This window comes from Theobroma cacao, chromosome 2 (genome assembly GCF_053813885.1).
Source record: "Theobroma cacao isolate CCN51 chromosome 2, ASM5381388v1, whole genome shotgun sequence".
Taxonomy (NCBI): domain Eukaryota; kingdom Viridiplantae; phylum Streptophyta; class Magnoliopsida; order Malvales; family Malvaceae; genus Theobroma; species Theobroma cacao.
Window position 1 is genome coordinate 50,719,189 of NC_142640.1, and position 13,359 is coordinate 50,732,547.

At 38.3% G+C, this 13,359-nt stretch overlaps 1 protein-coding gene across 1 annotated transcript; it reads left to right on the plus strand.

Annotated features, from left to right (window-relative positions):
* Positions 1–1,426: 1,426 nt before the first annotated feature.
* On the plus strand, positions 1,427–3,779 carry LOC18610560 (RNI-like superfamily protein). The gene is made up of 2 exons (XM_007046283.3): positions 1,427–1,764; positions 2,422–3,779. Exons 1-2 carry the CDS (start codon positions 1,555–1,557, stop codon positions 3,643–3,645), a joined length of 1,434 nt encoding a protein of 477 aa, XP_007046345.1. The 5' UTR covers positions 1,427–1,554; the 3' UTR covers positions 3,646–3,779.
* The last annotated feature ends 9,580 nt before the right edge of the window (positions 3,780–13,359 follow it).

Consider the following 13,359-nt stretch of genomic DNA (forward strand, 5'->3'; position numbering starts at 1 on the left):
CAACCAAACGTAATCTAAAGGGCTCACCGACCGCAAAGCAATGCCAATACCAACGTAGGCTTTGATGGGTGCGGTGCATCTCATCACCTATCCTAAACCGACCTTTGCATGGCCGGGACCTTGTTAGCATGGAGGTCGTACTCGTAGGAGAGAAAGAGACAGCAGATTTTCCAAATTAGTCAAAGTATGATTGTGACGTGTCACTCTTAAGTTTTACATATACCGACATTTCTCTCGTGTCGTTTTCTGATAAGGAAATCAATTTGGTTCCTTAAAGGTTTCATTTGGGAAAATTGTCTTTCAACCAATAAGCTAGTTTTTAGTTTGGTACATGTGAACTGGTTTCATGATTAAAGATCATTTAAACTATCAAAGGTTTGATGTAATCTCCGAACTAAACCAAGTTGTTCACTCCATTATGTTGTTACAAACCAAGGTTTCCATTTCAGCACACAGAGTGCATCATGCATGCTTAATTAACCATCCCAGTTTCCAGTTGCCATTTCTTCCCAGGAAAGCTCTGAATCTATATTTGGAGTCTAGGCAGAATCCCCACTGTTTTTAACACAGTTCGATGCTGTTTTGTCCTTTCATACGTCTCTCTGCTTCTGAACAGTACTGTTTCAGAAACCAACCAGCTCAGAAAAGCAAAAGAGATAAAAACCCAACTTTGTCTTGCATGCATTTTCATGCTCTTCTTGTTTGAGCGGACACTGGTCCCCTCCTTCCTGAACCCCTAAGTAATCCTACAACCTTAACCACTCTCTCCAACAATAAATCCCTCAACCACCACTCTCTTTAACCATCTCTGTCAATACATTAAATGAAAAAGTAATAATTATCAGTAATTATTAGTAGTAACACCAGTACCAATAAACCCAAAAGGAGTCTGCGGGGAAGAATCACAAGGGCTGGCAAAGTAGAGCCGTGTAAAGGGCCACTCTTCCTTTCGCTTTCAGCAGTCAAAGCCCCTTCAGTTTCTACTTTCTACTGCTTTTGATCTTGTTATTATTGTCATTACTGTTATTACTTTCTTGGCTTTGAGAACTGTGCTTACATCTTTTGTGTTCTTTCTGCTCTGCTATATTACTTACCTAAAACACACAAGGAAGGAAAGTGCTCAACTTATTCCTTTGCTTCTAATGCTCTCTCCGTTTTCCTTTTCCTTTTTCAATTAACCATCTTTTTGTACTTTTCCCTCTCAACATTATCGAACAAGCTTTCTCCAAGGCACACAAGTGGCTTTCGAAGGGGTCCCATACTGGTACTCAAGACCTTTGCAGCTATGTTGATGGCTTGAATTCCCTTTTTCCCTTCTTCTTCTGTCTCTCTTCTTTACCTTGTTTTGGCACTGGAAACTCCTGGAACTTTCGAAAGCCTTGTGCTTTTCATTTTAAAAAGGCCTTGTCTTCTTTTTTAAGCTTGTAGTAACATCTATATCTTTCTTCCTTGCTCTTTTTCAATGACCAACACGTTGCGGTTCGTTTAAGCCTATCTATATTTGTTTTTCGCTTCCTGAGGTTGAAAAGATTGTGCTTTTAACGGTATCCAGTCATGGGGATGCTTATCAGAAGCAATCATTTAACTTTGGCTGTCTGCATTTTGTGTTTGGGTGTTTGGTGCTGTGGCCAAGCAGACAGTGAAGCAGCTCCCATGGAGAAAGCTGAGCAAACTGCTCTGTACTCTGCCGTACAAGGCTTTGTTGGTAATTGGTGGAATGGCTCAGATCTCTATCCAGATCCTTGTGGTTGGACTCCTATACAGGTAATACTTTTTAGTTTTAACCTTTCTTGATAGAATTTACTGTTTCAGAGCTAGTTTCCCATTTACGAATTACCCCTTCTCTTTTTTTCTCCTTCATTGATTGTGCTTGAGATGAAGTTTTGTTTGCACTTCCAAGTTTTTTCATTCAAGAATATTTATAAGCATACATTTTTGTATAGGCAGATATACATTCGGGTATCTTATTTAATGATCTCTTTGTTATAGCAGTTTCCTTTATGTGTGAACCGAAATGATTACTTTAGGCATAACAGTTAAAATGTAGCACGGGGGATGTTTCTCCATTCTGGTTGAAGAATCTGCGATGACATGGTATGTTGTATCAACCCATTACCATTCAAGAGAGCTGGAAAACTCCAGCTGCCACCAGGCTGTTGGTTGTTCCAAAGAACCACTGTATTTTGCATTCAAAAGAAACCAAACAGCATATTGTCACTAGTCAGAGTCAAACCGCATGCAGAAACACTTTCCAGTCAATTTTTTGTTATATTCTTTATATTCTGAAACTATCCTGTACATCACTTACCTTTCAATAAATCGATTTTTGTTGTTAGAAATGATTAGTATTCTTAATTGGTACCATAACCTATGTGACAGATTTGATTAAGTGGTAATATCTTGCTTTGAATTTTAATGCAGGGGGTCTCTTGTGATATCGTTGGTGGCCTATGGTATGTTACTGCTTTGAGCATTGGTCCAGTTCATGACAACTCTCTTGGTTGTGCCACTAATGTGGAATTTAGGCAACAGCTATTCCAGCTTAAGCACCTAAAATCTCTCAGCTTTTTCAATTGTTTCATCTCACCTGGCAGACATCCAATTACCATCCCTGGTGGTAAATGGGACAAACTTGCTGGCAGCTTAGAGTTATTAGAGTTTCGATCCAACCCAGGTCTCACTGGGCAAGTTCCTACTAGCTTTGGCTACCTAACTAGGCTCCAATCTTTAGTCTTACTAGAAAATGGATTAACAGGAGAATTACCAATAAATATTGGCAACTTAACTAACTTGAATCGACTAGTCCTGGCTGGAAATAGGTTCACTGGTCAAATTCCAGATAGTTTTGGAAGTTTAAAGGAGCTGTTAATCTTGGATTTAAGTAGAAATTCGCTCTCAGGCCATATGCCTTTTGCTCTTGGCGGCCTGACTTCACTCTTGAAGCTTGATTTGAGTAACAATCAACTGGAGGGGAAGCTGCTTGGAGAGATTGCTTATCTGAAGAACTTGACCCTTTTGGATTTGAGAAACAACAGGTTTTCAGGTGGATTAACCCAGTCAATTGTAGAGATGCATTCTTTGGAAGAGTTGGTATTATCTAGCAACCCATTAGGTGGAGATCTTATGAGCCTAGAGTGGCAAAGCTTGCAAAATCTGGTCATTTTGGATCTCTCTAATGTGGGCTTGACAGGTGATATTCCTGAGTCCCTTTGTGGATTGAAGATGGTGAGATTTCTGGGTCTTGGTGACAACAATCTCACAGGCGATCTCCCATCAAAGCTAGCATCTCTGCCTAGTCTTAGAGCGCTTTATCTAAATGGGAACAATCTGACAGGAGTGCTTAAATTCTCTGAAGAGTTTTATGGGAAAATGGGGAGGCGCTTTGGGGCTTGGAATAACCCAAATCTCTGCTACCCAGTTGGGTTAATGACAGCAACTAATGTTCCATATGGAGTAAAGCCATGCCAAGGAGGTGTCACTTTGCTTGAGCCCAATTCCAGGGCGCAGTTGGGGGATGGGAATTTGAATCAGAATTCCCATTTTATTGCCTCATCGGGATTCTCAAGCTATGGCATTCATGGGCTTTGGCGGTTTTTCTTGGTAGATACATTGATAACAGTACTACTCTTGAATCTTTTCATATAGGTCCTAATTAGAAAAGAAGATGCTAGGCCTGGTAATTGACCCTTTCACATACAACAGCTATGTTCTCTTTCTCTCTCTTGCAACCTAACATCGAGCTAGTATCTTTTCTGTATTACAAATTTTTCATTATCCAATATTGCTAAAAATCCCCTAATTACATGCACAGTTTTGTTTTATGCCTTAGTTGTCAAGTAAGGTAAAGTATAGTACTTGTTGAAGAATTAATACTATTTCCTAAAGTTACGAATATACCTTCTCCCTGGACATTTCTGTCATAGTCTTCTACTTGTCAACCTTAACCAGTAATTCTGATTTTGGTTCCTGATGGCCAAACTAAGTAACAGACTGTAAAGGCAGGGAACTTCTGTAAGCAGAAGATAAATATGAAATTAGGATCTGGGATCCATTTTTTGATTTTTTAGTTGGATTTCCAATGCATGGCAGTTATGACTTTAATACATTGAAAGTGAAGTATGGCTGTATGGGGATAACGGAGGCTTGTAGGCTGTGACCTGCAACTGATCAGCTGCAACAAGGTCAGTACTTTCGTTGGACTTGTAGCCTGTAAACAATGCAGTGGTCTGTGGCTCTTATGTTTAAAGATGATAATGATGATGAGATGAGAACTGCGACCGGTTACATCTTATAATAAAAAAAGTCAGACAAATGGCCAGCTGAGCTCTCTTGGATCTAGGTTGCTTTCTTCTATTGTTCATAGGGCATTCTGAAGCTCTGACCCAAATTGGATGTTCCTTCACTTGTTTTAGTTCCTTGGACTGATCCCCATGAGAATTCTGTTCTGTTCTGATCTGTTTGAAGACTCTTTCATCTAATCTAAGCCTCTTATTTTCATTCATACACTTCACTTCACATTCAAATCATAAGTAAAATTTCAATTTACTGATTGTGTACAGAATTTAGGATTAAGGGTAGAGATTCAAACCTTGCATGAGCAGTATTGGGCAAAGAAAAAAAAAAGCGTTGTGCATGACAACGTGTAGCAGTTGCCCCAATGCTAAACTGCAGGGAGTTTGTAGATGGGTTTGCATGAGGTAACTTATGTTGTATGGACAAGACTGAAGCCCAATATTCCATCAAAGCTCTACAGAAAAGAACAACCTGGTGTCCTTATCCATTGAAGCAGAAAATGGACTGGGCTTGAAGTAGTCCATAGATACATGTAGTCATCAAGTCAGCAGTCATCAGTATTCCAAATTCATTTTCAGATTTATTCAGCAAACATAATAAAGTCAAAACAAATGACTGCAAATGTATTTTAATCCAAGAAATAAAAAAAAAAAAAAAGAAAGCATAATTGTCTCTGTCTGTAGTATTGACAATATGCTGTGACGAAATATATCAATTTTTCTTGGAGCGGTGGTCTGTAGTCGGCTGAGCCTCCTTCCTCATTGAACAAACTAATTTGGGTGTACCAAAATTTGAACAAGTCAGAAGCAAAGAAAAGTAGAACTTTCCTTTTACACGCTTTGTCCACCCGGGTCAGAAGAGTTGACTCTTAAACCTTGCACGCACATGACTTTTGCCTCAGTTCTCATGTCATTAATTCAACTACAACAACATTCATTCACCTTACGCCAGCCTCGCTTATTTGTTACTACATTTTTTACTATTGGGATTGGGAGGGGGTAAACTATATATAAAGAACCTGTGCTTTTGTTGTTGTAATTGTTTTTGCTGTGCTTTGTTCTTGATGCTGAATTAACTGTTGTTCGTACAAGGGTTGTGTTTAGCCACCATGGAATCACAATCTTTTTGGGGGCCATTGGCGTGAGTATAAAAGAACAGAGCGTGCTGCAGATGTTACTTTTTCTTTATGTTTATTTTGGTTTTGCCAATTATGGTATACAACAGGTTGAATCGAATAGGTTTAGGATATAATAAGGTTTCCTTTGACTACACTTTGTAATCCACTCTATATATAGTAAATATGTAACGATCCAAGTTCAATCACTGGTCCAGCAGCTATTTGGGTCTAAATCACGTGACCCTCAAAGGCTTTAGCTCAAGTTGCTAGTAGGAGTGGACTTGAATTGTTATATAGATCTTAACAATTACATTCACATTAGATGTGGAATGTTAGATATCACAATCTCACACAATACCACTCACTCCAATCCTTAATGTCCTCATGAGATCAAGATCTCAGTAGAGCAATATGAAAGCTTATATCGGACTGGCGCAGGCTCTGATACCATTTGTAACAATACAAGTCCAACCACTGACCCAGCAGTTTTTTAAGCTTAAATCGCGTGACCCTCAAAAGTTTAAACTCAAGTTACTAGTAGTGGTTGGACTCGGATCGTTACAAAATGCTTATTGAGATAATTTTTCTTGACATCAGAACTAATTTTCTTTTATTATGTGTTGAATTGATCTCTACTTTGGATTTTTATAAAGAATTTCTCCAAAAGACATATCTCTTTCATTGCTGGTTATTCAGTTAAGTAATTTGTGTTTTCAATTGTAATTATTCAAGACATATCTTTTGAACCTCAATAGATGATACTATATATTGACAAACCCTTGATGACAGCAAAATATATTGAGACATTTCAGATTTTGCAGTACTGCAGATTTCTTTATGTTTAGTCGACTAACCTTCATTATTTGCCACTATATATTTTCCACTTAATTATCTTTTTGTTCCTTTCTTTCTCTTTATGTTGAGATCCCATGAGAAGCTTACTGACTAGCATTGCCTTTTGTTTAATTTTTTTTTTCGCATTGCATGTGAGAGAAAGCACAGAATGTGGAACCTGTCTTGGTTTCAAGCCCAAGCCTCCCCTAAATGTTGCAACAGGTATTGAAACTCTAAAGCAAAATCTTGAAAGCTCTACTCTTAATTTTAATTATGTGCATTAGATTTTAGCTTTATCATAACAATCTTGGACATACGCCTCAAATAGGCATAATAATCTGACTATCTACCAATATTTCAAAGGCTGTCACATCCGATTACATACTTGTGGTTGTTGATTTTCTTCCCCATTGAATCCCTAAGGCTTAGAATAGCATCAAACTGCAGTTTACATTTGTGGCAAGCAATTCCTCATTTATGTTGGTATCCTGAACTAGGGACATGTTAATTAATTAGCTGCTCCCAAGGGTAAAAGATCAAACCAGTAACAGCTGTTACTGCTCTGCCCTCGCACCTCGCCCCCTCAATCCTCAATCAATGTAGATTTACATGTTTAACACGAGGATTGAGGACTATAAGGTACTTCACCTCATGTTTAACCTCGTGTTACTTCACTTTTTCCATTACTCCTCATCTATAGGTGCCACACACCTACGGATGACCATAGCAGTTATTTCAACGTAAAGAAATTTCTCTACAAACTTGAACTTGTTCATATTTGGTTTTAGGTATTGTTACACGAGTTAAAAAAAAAAAAAACAAAAATCAAATAATTATTTAGTGTTATTGTTGTCGATGTTGATTATAGTACTATTCTTTTCGATTCTTTAAATTAAAAACTTTTAAAAATAAGAAGAGTGTTATTAACATTAGAAATTGAAAATAGTTGTACTGGCAACCAAGAATCGCATGTTTTCTCCTTTAATAAATGCAGTCCAAGGTCCCTTTAGGAGATATGAGAAACAGGCATGAGAAAACTGCCTTGTAGTCTTGACACAGATATGGCTAAGCTGACAAGGACCAGAAAGTGCCACAACTTGAAGCATGAGTTGGCTGAATGGACCTTCAAGAAGTAGTCCATCCTCGATCTGGGTTCAGCCAGGGTTGGTGAAATGGACGATCATATGGTGAATTAGCGAAGCAACAACCGCAAGGCCGACAAATGGGAAGAAATTAAAAGAAGAAAAAAAATCTTTAGTTATGGGATCGGTTTTCTTTCACAGCAAGGTCGTGCCATATGGCAAAGAATTCTTTCAAGTGTCAACATAACATAAGGCATCGTGTATTGCATGCTTGGGCAAATGCATCACCATATCTCAAAGTCTCAAGAAAAAACCCACAAAAGTTGACAAAATTAGGAGTTTTTAAGTGCACCCCAAGAAGAGTCTGCTAATACACTCTTTTTAAATGAAAAACTTAACAAAAGAAGCCTTGATCCCCGGTTTTAGCCTCTCTCTCTCAGTGGTGAATGTCGGTCTCATTGGGTCGTCAATTTCCTAATATTTGCCTAATTTTGCGTCCGGGGTTAAGGTTAATCCAACGGTCGTGATCATGCCAATCACGTTGACATTTGACAATTGACACAGGACAATCTCATCTTGAAATGGGGTACCTACCCCACTTGGCCATTCGCCACATGTTCAACACCCCGAGGCTAGTTCAAAGTCTTGACACGGATCTTTCATTAGTTTACTTTAACATGGTCTTATTCCCTGAATGACATGGTCAAGTTCACATAGTTGCACTTCACGAATTCCTGTTGCGCACCGCAGCTCGATTTGGGATGCTGAGGATGCTTACTCATGGAGGAGACTTTCTTTGATTTTTAACAGAGTAATTGGAAACTCAAGAAGACAAGAAACCATTACTATCTGGGAATTGTATGCCAATTACACATGTCTTATCAATGTCAGCTTCCCCGTCAGGTCTTGATTTCTTGTAAGAGCTTCCCACGCAAGAGATCCCCACCCCACTTGCATTCATTTTTCGCCTTCATTTTCGTCTTTGATCAACTACAAATTTTCCTCCATAATTGCAAAAGATATAATAAATTGAATTCAGGGTCAGAATTGTTAGAATTTCAGCAAATCCATTCCATCCATCCAACGAATTTTCAAGTAGAAAATTTTCAATGTGTTTTTTCTAATATTTTCCTTTGACTGTCTATCATCATCATCATCATCATCATCATCATCATCATCATCATCATCATCATCATCATCATCATCATCATCATCATCATCATCATCATCATCATCATCATCATCATCATCATCATCAGGTTAAGAATCTCCTGATCGGCTGACCCTCATGGCCCAATCTACTCTACATGGCTAAACACAGTACCGGAACGACACCACCGACCTTTCCCCCCCTTTCTTTTTCTCATGTGCTGTAAAACTAGTTCCCCGTTATACAAGCTTTGAAGGGTCTGTTTCAGAAACATTGGATATCAAGTGCTCATAGTAATCGCTCTTCTAATTTTTTTTTATCATTATTACTTGAATTAATTTCATAATTAAAAGTGATAGAGAAAGCATTCGGCACAGTGTTTGTGGTTCTCCTTTCACTATCATAAGTAAGAGGGCAAAGGCAGGGTGCCATTGAATTCTGGATTCAGACGCCTCCATCACGTACTCTTCATGGGAGTTGGCATGAACAGTGCCCCCCTAAACCATTGAATTCATCGTCTCTCCCCACATCAAATCACAAATCTTTTCCTTGGGGTTCTTGATTTTTTTGTGAATATAAACAAAAATATACACAGTTACAAACAAGTAAAAGATGAAAGTCATCTGATGCCATGCAGATAAAATTCATCACCAATATCTAAAGTCCATGTATATCTATTTTTCCACCATACTTTCCGTCTATGAAAATCCCAATTTTCTGCGTGTACAAGTAGGCTATCTCTTGTCAACAAATAACATTTATAATGGAAAATATATATGAACAGGATGGTTAGGGCACATGGCCGGCTTTGCAATCCTCCCGATCTTCCTGTTCTTTTCCAGTTCAATTTGCCACAGTTTCTAGGAAAGTCTACCCTGCAATGCTTATCCTTTAAAGAGAAAATACAAGTAGTAACAATTTTATATAAAAACTTGGGTAGCAAGATATAAGAAATTGAAAGAGATGAGAAGAGGCAGAGAGAAAAATATACACAAAATAAAGTCCATGCCGGCACCAAATTCTTTCAATAATAATTTTCCAAACCGTTGACAATCTCAAAAATCAAATTTCAACAGCCTTTAGCGTGTATTTCACTCTCTTCCCTCCTCCCTTAATTTCCTACCCTTTGCGTCCCCATTTGCCACCTTTTTTCTTTCTCCCTTTACTCCTTCACCATATATATAAATACATATAACTTGTCTCCCCGCTCCCAGTAAAAAACTAGAGAAAAACAGCCTTCAAAACTCTTCATCTAAAACCCTACTGCCTCTAGCCTCTACACCTAGGCCGAAGCAGTTTCGTTTTCTCTCTTCTTCAATGGCTCCCCCTTTGTCATCGTCACTTTCTTTTCAATCCAAACGAATTTCATGCACGAGGCAGCTTTCCAATATCATCTATGTCAGCTTCCTAATTATGCTTCTTGCTGGCTCTAGTTTTGCCACAAGGCCCGGCGCAACCATGATCATCGACGACAAAGTTTCTATGGCCACTTTGCGGAGAAGACACGAGACGAGTTTTCAATACCAAGGACAGATGTTCAACTTCTTTCCCAAGGGGACACCTATACCACCTTCTGGTCCTTCGAAAAGACACAACTCTGTCGTCGATTCCACTAAAAACTGAGTACAAACAGACCCTTTTTTTTTTTTTGTAGTTTATAAGTTTTTTTCTTCTTCTTTAAATCTTTCCATATATAGTTCTCTCTTTTTTTTTCTTTAGTTATTAGGATTATCTGTGGCAAAGGGTTCTTTTTTTGGGGGGTGGATTGAATGTGAAGCCTAATGAGATCGGATCAAAAAACAGAGCTGATTTCCCTTTGGGCATTCCGGGGTTTCTTAGCTATACTGTATAGAAAGATTTGTTTGTTGAAATTACTTCTAGTATATTCATTTCAGTATGAATGCAGCTGTATACTTTTGTTGAAATGAATTGAAATTTTGGGATAGAATGATGATCAAATTTTGGATATGATCTGAATCTGTTTTCACATGTTCTTTGCAAGAAGGTTTCGCATACGTACAGTAGGTATGGATCAAATCAGGGTAATCTGCCTTTCTACTCTCTCTATCTTTCTCCCTGTTTTTGGCTTTGACTCTGGGTCAAGAAAAGCCAGCATTTGGATCTACTTCCAGTACTGTAGGTGATAAAGCTCAGTAATTACCATTCAAATTCAATCAACTTTGCCATCCGTTTAGAGTAGACTTGGGCGCCTTTGGCCCCCGCTTCTTCTGAGTCTTCCCTTCAATGAGGTTTATTCAGGCTAAGTACCTTTTGATCAATGAGACTTTGTCTGCGCCTAACATCCTTGGGTTGTGTGTGTTTCATTTTAGACCAGAACCTCTGTTTTGGACAAAAAGCAGAGCTTCTGAACCAACATGGAACGGAAGCCTGATGACCGCAAATTCAAGAATTCTGATGGGCACTTTCCTTCATTGAAAACTTGGAGTTTGTCCAAAAACAGAATGAGAAAAGCATAAAGAAAAAGAAGCAGGAATTAAGGAGGATGATAATTGATAAGACAAACTATCTCCATTGATTCTCAAATGCTGCCTACTCTTTAATTTTCTCTTTCATTGGGCATATTTGTCACGTCTGACCACCATCAGATATCTTGAAAATTGCCTAACTAACTCGAATCCTATAAAGGACTATATCAATAAAATAAAGAAGAGTACGGACTGCTTCACCTTTGTTTAAGGGAACAGGTAAGAATATGAACCTCCATGGTTCATGCCACACACATTTGCTTGAATTTGGAGACACATTTCAACCACTCTTGTAAACCAGTAATACCAATGTAAATTCTATCAAATTTTAGACACTCCACCTATGGTCAAATGATTTTATGTTAAATGTCATGAGTGGGATCGACGGATGATTTTTATGTTTGTAGGTTTGGTGAGCTTAACTTAAATTGGTAGATAATGAATCAGTCTGTCTTTCACTTTTCATGTGAGTGAAGTGTGAGTAGTAGTGTTGAACCCAAACTTCTCTCAATAATTTCATACTAAGTTGGAGTTATCTTACCTTAAATTGTTATGAATAAAAGAGAGAAGGGTAGGCTAAAATAGCAAGAAACATGATTCTCATTGCCGATGGAGTATCTTTGAACTGACTTTTGGTGTAAATTTTTTTTTTGTTAAATGGTGGGTCCAAAATTCCAAATTCATGCATAGAGGTAGCTCATGTCAATGCCATGATAAAAAGAAATAATGGTGGAGTCAAAACGTTTGTTCGATACCCAATTTAATTTTAATTATCCTTTTTCTTGCCATACGCTAGCTGGCTGCTAGAAAAATGATAAGCTATTTTGAACATCTGTTGCTCTGTTCTGGTCTCATTTTGCAATAACTGGATATGTTCTCTGGGAAAGCTCCAAAACACATTAGGAAAAGCAAGCAGGGGCGTTTGTCATCATATTTCTCTACTAGCTACTACTAGATTTTAGCTGTAATTTACAGGCAGGCCTGGCAATTATATTAACAAAGGCAAAGAAAGGTCAAATATATGGTGAGCTGTTGCCAGATTTTGGCCCGAATCTAGATTCACACTTGAGAGTGCAGTGTAGATTATAGACCATTTCGTACCTCCTAGCTAACTTATTTAATCTTTCGTTTATCTCTATTTAAAGTGTGTTATTAACCAGAACTTTTCATTTCTCTGTTAATACCAACTTAGTACTAACTCGTATGTGTATGTGTGTGTGTGTGTGTGTATATATATATATATACACACACATGTGCCATTGAGAGGACAGAAGAAACAGCATGAAAGCAATTATTTAGGCAAAGGGTTATGTAACGTGCGTGCAATTTGCGGCTTCGATGGGAAAAATCCAAATCTCAAAAAGCTGGGAACTAAGATTTCCACGCTTCTTATTATTATTGTATTGAAATGAATCCGAATGCTGTTAAATTTTTTCCCTTCTCATTTCGGGAAAGTAGAATCCCATTGTCCCGTGGAGATGATCACATTGGCAACTAGTCTTCCCACGTGGAGGTTCTGCTTCTGCTTTTTCTCGTTAAATCATGTGGGAAAGTTTGACATGAATCAAACCCTCAAATAATTGATACAATTATCACTCGCTCTTCAATCAAAGCTTGGAGTAGTTTCATCAAGGCATACCTTTGAGAGGCTTGCAATTGAAGGATGCATGTGAAAGTTTTGGATTGAGGTATTCCTCTCCTCTCCCACAAAAAGTCTTTTTCCTCGGATCATCATCCTGCTACAATGCTGCACAACAAACTATACATCCTTTAGTTGGCAAAACTTGAAAAGGATGCAGCTCTTTTTTTTTGGTGTAACTTGTAAGATTCATCCTTCGTTTTCGAGAAAACTATTTCTTTTTGGGCAATTGTTCCAAACCCTTTTGGATCAAGATGTGGGAAATTGCCTGTTTCCGGAATTGGATATCTTCCTCACTGGATAGCAAATGTACCAAAATGCTGATGGGTGATGATGGGCTGACTGGGTGGAACCTGAAACTTGAAAGTAAGCAGCTACCTTTTGGGCTAATCAATGAACTTTTAGAAGGCAGCCCAGATGTACTGAGCTGACATGTGCTCATGGACTCGAGCTCAGCTCCCAAGACCAGGGCCCAGGAGCACATTCTTAGACGACTAGACCTCCATTTGTCATTGGTCGCTTCTTTCTTTTATTCATATTTGTTTGATACAACACATGTTCTTCCCCAAGTGAAAAAGGGTATAGTGAGTGCACCTTTCAACAAAAGGAGTGTTTTGGTTTAGCTTAGAGAGACTTAGAAAAGACAAAAGCATAAAGTCATTTTGCATTGGAAGTGGCATTTATACCTTGGGACAACACAATTTTTCTGGAGATGTGAAGCACAATCGTTACTTCCACCATTAGAATAACCAACAAAT

Coding starts and splice junctions, on each gene's coding strand:
- LOC18610560 (XM_007046283.3), top strand. CDS start 1,555: ATGGGGATGCTTATCAGAAGCAATCATTTAACTTTGGCTGTCTGCATT. Junction 1,765..2,421: donor GTGGTTGGACTCCTATACAG/GTAATACTTTTT, acceptor ATTTTAATGCAG/GGGGTCTCTTGTGATATCGT.